Source organism: Austrofundulus limnaeus, unplaced genomic scaffold (genome assembly GCF_001266775.1).
Source record: "Austrofundulus limnaeus strain Quisiro unplaced genomic scaffold, Austrofundulus_limnaeus-1.0 Scaffold48, whole genome shotgun sequence".
NCBI lineage: Eukaryota > Metazoa > Chordata > Actinopteri > Cyprinodontiformes > Rivulidae > Austrofundulus > Austrofundulus limnaeus.
In genome coordinates this window covers 1463112-1472037 of record NW_013952450.1, presented here as the reverse complement: position 1 = coordinate 1472037, position 8926 = coordinate 1463112, and the positions used below count along the sequence as shown (strand labels likewise).

General features: G+C 39.5%; 2 protein-coding genes across 3 annotated transcripts in view; both read right to left on the bottom strand.

Annotated features, from left to right (window-relative positions):
* Positions 1–1104: 1104 nt before the first annotated feature.
* On the bottom strand, positions 1105–6544 carry crp1 (C-reactive protein 1). Of its 2 annotated transcripts, XM_014008199.1 has the most exons (3): positions 5598–6544; positions 5411–5489; positions 1105–3809 (listed from the first exon to the last, which is right to left on the bottom strand). In XM_014008199.1, exons 1-3 carry the CDS (start codon positions 5604–5606, stop codon positions 3199–3201), a joined length of 699 nt encoding a protein of 232 aa, XP_013863653.1. In that variant the 5' UTR covers positions 5607–6544; the 3' UTR covers positions 1105–3198. The 2 variants fall into 2 exon arrangements, with proteins under 2 accessions (XP_013863653.1, XP_013863654.1); XM_014008200.1 differs by lacking the exons at positions 5411–5489; positions 5598–6544 and adding an exon at positions 4293–4607.
* Positions 6545–6756: 212 nt separating this feature from the next.
* Positions 6757–8926, bottom strand: part of stub1 (STIP1 homology and U-Box containing protein 1) — an 8069-nt gene continuing 5899 nt past the window's right edge. The window contains exon 7 of the mRNA XM_014008197.1: positions 6757–8569. Coding sequence (XP_013863651.1) covers positions 8444–8569 — 126 coding nt within the window. The 3' untranslated portion in view covers positions 6757–8443. The remainder of the gene's footprint in view (positions 8570–8926) is intronic.

Genomic DNA, 8926 nt, shown 5'->3' with positions numbered 1-8926 from the left:
CTTTCCCACCCTGAAGGAAAGCCTGCGCCGAGCCGCAAACTTCTCCCTCGTCTCGGCAAGGAGGTCAGGATGGTGGTGCAGGCTGGGAGGATGAGTGCAGGGAGCCATGGAGAGGAGCCGAGGCAGCACACGGAGTTACTGTTACACTTGGATGGAGAGGATCTGACCCCCGAGTCTGTTCTGAGGGGCCTGTGTTGGTGAAGCAACTCCATATGCCTCAGTTTCTGCAGCTAATGTGGAACACATGTGTCCTATGTTTGTTGGCCATGTGTGGTTCAAAAAACACACAAGAAACATGAAACAAGAAGCACCCAGAAATTTCTACTTTCCTTTTTTCCATTTAGGAAGCATCTTTTCCCAAACATTTTTAAAAATGAACAAGAATCCTTTTTAAAACCACTGAAGCTGAAACAAGTCAGGAGAGCTAAAGAAACTGCATTTTCTGTCAAAAAGATGGGAGTGGGATTTTCTGAAGAAGCTGAAACTGAGTTGTTTCAAGAAGTGGAACATTAGATTAGCTAAAAGCTAAAAGTAACAAAATGCTAATTAGAGGTAGCAACACTGAAGCTGAATACTAAAACAAAACAGTGAATGAGTTACAAGTATTAAAATATTAGCTAAAAGCAGCAAAAGCTTAGCTAAATGCTAAAAAACGAGCAAAAGGTTAGACAATTGTACAGAAAGGAGTAAAAACCTAAAAGCAGTAAAAGACAAAAAAGGCAAATGTGCCAAAGCAGGCTTCAGTTTTTAAAAGAAATGTAAAAATCCTAATGTAGTATTATTAGGAAAATATTTTTAATTAAAATAAAACATTTTGAAAAGTATAAATGGCTAAATTACAAAATATGCTAAAGTAGTTAAAAAATGTACAGACCAAAAAAAAAAACAGTAAAGTGAATCCTGAATGAGCATGTTCTCTCATCTTTTCCATCCAGTAACAAAGCTTTGTTTTGAAAATAATTTTATTTTAAAAAATGCAGACATTGAACTCCATTCTGAACAGTTATTTGAGGCAAAACTAAATCCGCTTAAAACTATAATTTAAACAGTCTAAATTTCTCCAAATTGAAAACTAACAGGATTACTAAAAAAGAGACGCAAGAGTAAAGGTCTGAAAATCTCTTTAATAACAAACTGTATTAGAGGCACATGGTGAGATTTTATTTCAAATCCAGAAGCTCTCTTACATCAGTTCAGACATGAATGAGTGTTTACCAAAAGGTTTGAACAGGAGCGTTGCCTTCACACTCACAGYACTTTAAAAATGTGATGTTCCTCTTTGCTGTTTCCACGTTCTTTTAATTCTGACAATTATATCCAGATATTAATTTATTATGGTTAATTTTATATGTAATAAACGTTTAAATTTAGTGGCTTTGTTGTTACTCCTTATTTTAATTACAAGCTTCCTCATGGCTGTTAACAACTAAAATATAAATTAATGAATAGTAATAAATTACTTCGTATTTTTATTCTTTATTTGTACAGTGGGCAAATAATTACAGATTAAAATAAAATCAGACATAATCCTAATAAAATGTATTCTTCACCTTTAAGGAGTTCTTCGTGTCAAATCACATTTGTGAATGCAGTTCAGCTTGGCTGTTTATAGTCAAGTAAAGAGTGCCCCTCTGTGGTTCTATCTGACATTTAAACTATTAATATTCACTTATATTCACCTAGAACTCCAAAAGAAATAAATTGTAAAATATTTTATGTAAAATATACTTCTTATTTTTGGTTATTTTACAAGTCAAGATAACAAATGTGGCAAAACTGACTGATAAAGTTCTTAGATCCGCTCAATTATGTGATTTTTATGGCTTGTAAATGTTATTTTTTTACAATAGTAAGTAGTATTACCCTTTAAGTTCTTGTTCGAAAATTTTTTACTTGTGCTTTGTGGGAGTACAAAAACCTAAACCTCATGTATGGATCAAATGAATCAAACAAAAAACACCATTTATTTCATTTGTTAATACAACACGTCTAATTAAACCATTAGCTCAACTTTTAATTCTGACAAAAATGTTTTCAAACTTTTACAAACACAATCTGACAGTTAAAGCTTTGAGACACAAAATTAAAAGCAGAGAAGAGAACAATAAACACTGCTACCTGTTTAGCTGAAGGTCTGGGTGACTCAAACAGTGAGAAGTCGTGACTTTTGTTTCAAGTGTTTTGTTGCAGACCAAAAAATAAAAAAAGAAATAAAGTATATTCAGCCAGGATAGGCTGCTTTCATCTCTTCTAACTTCTAACTTCTAACAGATTCTGTTTGATGCAAGGCCATGGGAAGTGGGGGTGCTGAGGGTGCTATAGCACCCCTTAGTGGATGCCAGAGAAAGTGCACATCCAAACTTAGTTTAAACCAAAACTGTTTTTATCAGTGCCTCGTGTATTTTCAACTCCAAATGTATTTTGATATGAAGTTTACCAATCTGATCTATCCACCTTTTTTTTCACGGGGATACAGACACAGTCAATTGTTGTTTTTTTGTGCAAGACTTCCAGTATGTTATGGAGCTGAACAGAAAATTCATTAGCCTACATTCCATAAGATCACTGCTGCGTGACTGCARGACTTCCCCTGACCCGCGACACAGGAGCACCTGGCCGTCTCAGTAGTGACGGTTGATGTAAAGCGGGTCCATGCAGAATGAACATTAGACTTGCATTGACTTGGTTGGACATTAGCCTTTATGSCAGGTCATCAATACTGCTATATTCTACTGTGGAGGTACTGATAAGCMTCTGTAATTTTGTGATTGCACATTGTAGACCCATCTGCACCAACACAATAGTTAAAAATGTTCTTATAYGTTACASGAGGCCATTTTTTCCATATCAACTTCAAACTGGAGAATAKTTTGAGGGTCTGGCACTGACTTCACATTTCGATTGTTCAGCGATCTTTGGGAAAGTTTCCACAACATAGTTCACCAATTTAGTTAAGCTGCTATTAGTTAACCCATGGAAGCAGTGAAACGGAAGTGTTGCACAAAAAAAATGGATGTTTGGACCCATGTTTACATCCGTGTAAATAAGGTGGATATTTCCATCACAAACGTGTGCTCACATCACCCCCCAGCTGAAACAGGTTCCCACGACTATGAATCTAAAAGAGGAGAACACGAGTATCAGTCCAACACTCACCTCTACAGCCTGACCTCTGTCTGCGCTGGACTTCACGTCACGTCAGTCATCATCGACCACCATCACATTCCCACTCAGCTCATACTTTATGGTGGCCCAGTCGAAGATGTTCCCCTTTGGAATCTTGTGTCCATAATGCCAGGCCTGGATCAGGCTCCTAGAAAGCACAAAGTCCCACATGTTCAGGTCGGTCAGCTCTCCCACGAAGCTCTGCGTGGCCTCCAGGCCCCCCAGGTGCTTGTCTGGGTCTTGCCCCAGGAGGACGGTGCCTTTGGGGCGGATGCTGTGACCCGGCTTGTACACCTGGTAGGTGCTCCGTTTTCCCTCTACCCAAAAAGCAGCAAGGCCGGTACGAGACTCCCAGGTGAGGCAGAGGCTGGTGCGGAAGGTGCTGAGGGGGGGCAGGTGGTAGAAGGTGCCGTCGCCGCTCATGTAGAAGGAGACRCGACCGTCTTTCTCGCGCCACACGTTCAGCTCGTCGTAGTCGGACGTGCGGTAGGCGAACAGGATGATCTGCCGTTCCTCTGGCAGCTCGGTGGCCACACGCAGGCAGAGAGTGAAGGCCTGGAGAGCCATGTCCTTCTGAGGGACCAGGGCCACGTAGCTGAAGTCCGTCTCRAAGGGGAAGACCAGCACTTTGTTGCGCAGGCCCACTAAAATCAGTCACAACCAAAATCTCAATCAAGGTTTGTATTGGACAGAATCAAAATGACTCAGAAAAGGTTTTTAGAGTTTGTAAGTTTTTATGTTACGCTGACGACTCTCAAGTTATCTCCGTCTCAGATGGGAGAAGAGGGTCTCTGCAGTCACTAAGGAGTTTCTTGTTTTGTGGAAGAAGTTTGTCCAAAGCATAATTGGTGTTTGACATTTGTGGGCAAAGTTTATCAAAGACGTGACTGATTGGATTGACAAGTTTGGGTGGAGTTTGAAGAAGCTGGAGGCAGCTGGGTGTAGCTTGGTGGAAACGGCCAAGAAGCACCGATATTTTGTAAATATTAATTTTAGTCATAACTCAAGACAGGAAGGTGCTAGCTGCACAATAGATGCCGTATGTGGTGGGACGTTCAATAATTCAGCTTGGTCTAAACAGCCCTAATCACCCTGTAAAAAGATCATTATATGTGAATATAACTTACAATTAGACATAAGTTAACGTGAGACAGGAATTCGGTACTTGCCGCACAAAATTTGAAGTCAAAAACTCATATTTACATGTTCACAATGATTTTACCATTACTTCCCCTTTYAAATTGCCCCACAAGTCCATCCAACCAAACACTGGTTTGCCAAGCTCCACCCACGCCCAACCTTCACCTATTATTCAAACTCCGCCTACCCACCAACTCCACCAATCATGTTTAAGACTAACTCCGCCCACATCACAAACTCTGCCATTCACGGTTTGGACAAAATCTGCCCAAACAAGAAACTCCCACCCTATGCACTGCAGAGACTCCTACCTGTCAGAAGGAGAACCACATCTACTCTGAAAGCTTTGGACTGTTTGGACTTTTTWAAATCATGAAAGGCACAAAAAAATATTAATCTTTGTGTTGGCAAGATTTACCAAGAATGCAGAAACACGTTGGAATAAATGCACAGAWAGTCTGCGTGTATGGTCGTCAAATGATTTAATCTGAGCAACAACAAAGCAGAGGTCAATCAGCGAAGTCTGTCGTGATGTGGCTACCCGTCAGCGTAGAGCAGCCGACAATATAACATCATGTGACATGCTTACAACCAATCACAGTTCGACAACTGTAACCACCTAACCAATAACAGGGCTGTCAGCCTGGAMACACCTTATCAGAATAAAAGAGGTCATGCATTGCTGGAGTCTTGAAGTCTGGGCCGTTAGAGTAGAGAAAAAAAAACATAATAATGGTGTGGAGAGGATGTCTATAGGGGGGGAAGGGAGGCCATCAATAAAAAAGAAAAAAAGAGTAAAACAGCCGAAACTAGTTATCATGAGATATGATTACTGGACAGTGTCAACGTAGAACAGATATACATAATTAATCCATAACAATCTTAAAAGGCAACAAAATAGACATAAGACATTTTGGACCCTCCAACAGCAGTGATCTCGTCTTGTAGAAACTTAAAATAATAAGAAAAAGAAGATGACTGAGATTTTTACTCAACTGTTTCTATGAAATTGTTCACCACACCTAAGATATATTTCAGTTACTCTGATCTTTTTAATAATCTCTGAATCTACATTTATGCACAAGTTAAAATTCTTGTTTCCCACCTTGTGTGGCTGTAGAATGAGTCAAAGACCAGACAGCTGCACTGAGAAGAACCACAGGGATCATCGCAGCTTTGACCCTCTGATAACACACACAGGACAGAAAACARTTTCAAAGTAATATCAATTATTGACATCAGAGATCTAAGTATTTGTACAGATTTTGTGTTTTTAAAAAAGGTTATTTTACCATTTTCATGTTGTTTCGTTGCTCCTTTGTGGATAAATCAGAACCACTTGGGTTCAGTCCTCTTCCCTCCAAGCACAGACCCTGATGTCACCTCTTGGATCCAGGCTCTGACAAAAGGCTCGGTGTGTGAGGTCTGAGCAAGTCAGTCCATGTGACTCAGGACCACCACCACTACCCCGTTTCAGTGTTTACAGCAGAGGGAATAAAAGTCGCACTGAAATCAAACTATTTTGAAAAGAACGTAGGAAAAAGGTATTTTATACTTTTATACTTAGCACAAAAAGTAAGGAAATTTTTGTTTGTTAGATTTGTTCTAACAATGCTTCTTGGCAATAAATCTTATAGCGGGCACCTGAAGGTACCAGAAGCATGAAACAAGTACCAATAACAACGACAAAAAAAAAGCTGCTTGGCAAAGATTTGGCAAAATCTGTGCAACCCACATACTCTACTGCTCATCCCACAAATGCACGTTCCTTGCAAATGTGGCCCCATTTAAAAGGGAAATTAACAAGCTGCCCAACCATATTTGTCGAGAAACGTTATTACAACAAAGAAATAATCTATAAAACACAAATTCCCTTACTTTTATTCTTAGATTATGTTATTTTTTTTTTATCTGAAAGTGTGTTTTAACTTGTCATGTCCTACATAAAAAAAAATTGTGGAAACAAATTCACTCAATCCTTCATTCAATCAGTCTTCTGCTGCTCACATTTTAAATCATTTTTTAAGATCAGACTTCTAGTTCTCCAGCAGTGACTGCTTGTTTGAGCTTTATTTTCTGCACCTTGGCAGTCAGGGAGTGACAGACACAAGTGTGTGGTTACCATGGTGATCACAATGAGCCAGTGACAGCTCAGTTATTTTTATTTTGGTTCTCTTTATATTTCTTGAAAATCAGAATTGGGCCTTTTTTAGCTTAGTTTTGTTTGATGTCTTAAAATTATTAAAATAAATGAGTGAAGAGTAAAAACCCACTGAATWAACCAGTCAGAGACGTTTTATGTGTGAATTAGAGGCCAAGTTAAAGAGAGTCTCATCAAGTTGTCATTTATTTCAGGTCTCATGTCCAGAATTTTATGCACTTTCATTTCAAAAAGCAGCCATTTACACTTAATAKTCCTTTATCTTGAGTCAAACACCACAACAAACACGCTCCAAGTTCATCGTTTAATGGGAACAAATGAAAACAGAATCAGGCATTTATGTTATCAACATATCTACATTTAATACAGTTTCTCAAGCTCTAGGATTCCTCGAGAAGAAAAACAAAACCTCCCTATCTAAATCGAGAAATAAAATCTGAGTAACAGCTAATTAGGTACGCTGCCTGAACTCCAGCATAAAATAAAAGAAAATATCACCAACAGGCCTGATTCACCACAGACACATTCAGCTGGAAACACCTGTAAACTATTTGGACTCTGTTGGAAATGAGGAGAACGCCGGAAATGCCAACACTCGGGTCGAGGTATGATTGAGAGAAGATGGTCAAAACTCTTCCAGCATTTTTCTATTTTTTTTTTTTTTTTGTTGTTGATTTTATGGCAGCTGCTGGGGCAGTGATATTACTCCACCTCAGATCCGTGTAATGAACACGATTCAGTTCACGGTGCTCTGACGGAGCGAAAACTAAAACAACTAAAAAGGTGAGGAAAAATGCTAAAGCATCTTCAAACTTCAATTCATGCTTGATGTGAGAGTCTGCTTTCATTCCAGGCAAACAGCATGAGGGGCACGAAACATCTCTTTTCCTTTTTTTTTTTCTTTTGCTCTTATGAACAACACAGACAGCACAGACCGTTTTGTCGAAGCAGGTTTTAGCAGCAGCCAAAACAGCAAATGTCTCACGACTCTCACGCTTAAAGTATTCTGAATTCAGATCCAGCAATGTGAAAACTGTTTTTTTTATATGCAGCCATTTATGTTCTGTTTCCAGTTCAAGGCTTTTCAAAAATCATCTTGAATTACTGAGGGTCAACCCTAAAGTTAAAAAAAAAAACATACATTCAACTTATCGCAATTGTCTGTGGGGGGGGGRGTGATTGATATGCAAAGGGAAAGAAAATCTACTCAAAGGCGGACAGTAACGTGACAAGGATGGGGACGTATGAAAAGCCACCAGCAGGCAGAAAACAGAGCCTGCTCCTTTTTCTTTTAGCGTTGTAAAACTCTCATACAAACAAGTAACTTTTTGATGAAAACAGTTTTGTTTTTGGCATTTTTAGTGACCACTTCAACAACTACACATGAACAGATGGGCGAACGCTCCATTTGTAATGCAAAACTACGAGAAATACTTTATGAAATATCAAAGAAAAAGGCCAATGTTTCCATAAATTCCACCAGCAAAACGTGTGCTTGCATTATTGTCTTCATATATATATATATATGCGTGTATAAATATATATCGTTGGTACATGTGAAACACTGGAGTGCGATATTAACTTTTGTTGCCCCAAGAACTGGGGCACCCAGAGAACGAGAGACACAGAGAAAGCAGGCAGAGTGCGTCAGAGACCTGAGAGCGAGGCCTCCCATACGAAGCACGGGAGGATTCAGGCTTGAACGACCGAAAACAGAGAAGAGGATTGGAAAGAGCAGAGCGAACGCGGTCTTAAAGGGAGCGACAGGCCATGAACAGCGAGCCTCTGAGAGCTGGAGCAGGTGAAGAAGAAATCAAACCGTTGGAACGAGGCAGGTCGAGGCTATTCGTTCCCRTTTGGTGGTCCATCTGTGTGGCTCGTGTAAAAGTTCACATCCAGGCAAAAAGGGTGATCTGTTCTCTTTATTCTGGTCCAGGTCCTGCGTTGACTACTGAATGAGAAACAAAAAAAGTCCCTTCAGTAGTCTTCCACCCAGCCGTTCTCCTGAATAAAGGCATCKATCACTTCCTTCATCGCCAGGTTCGGGATCAGCTGGTCCTGGGTCAGGGGACTCCGGGTGACCGGGTCAAAGTGACCCACTCGCTGCACATGCAAACAAGAAGAATGTCATGTCATCTATACAGTATCTATACTGTTTTACACAATGTTTTGTTTCATTTACTTCACAAAACAACAACAAAAAAAGGTAAACAAATAATGAGTGAGTGGCAGTAACTGAGATAAAAAGCAACAGAAGCATCTGCAGAACTTTTACTGAATGAAACACACACAAAAAATGTCAGGTTGTCTTAATCATAAACATATAAAAGCACAGTCGACAACTTTTTTTTTAAAAGCGGCAATATCATGTAAAATCAACTTTGAGTTTTATATCATGTTATAATGTTATACTCTCATATAAAACATGCCCAAAGCCTTGCTTTGACTCATTCATGCATG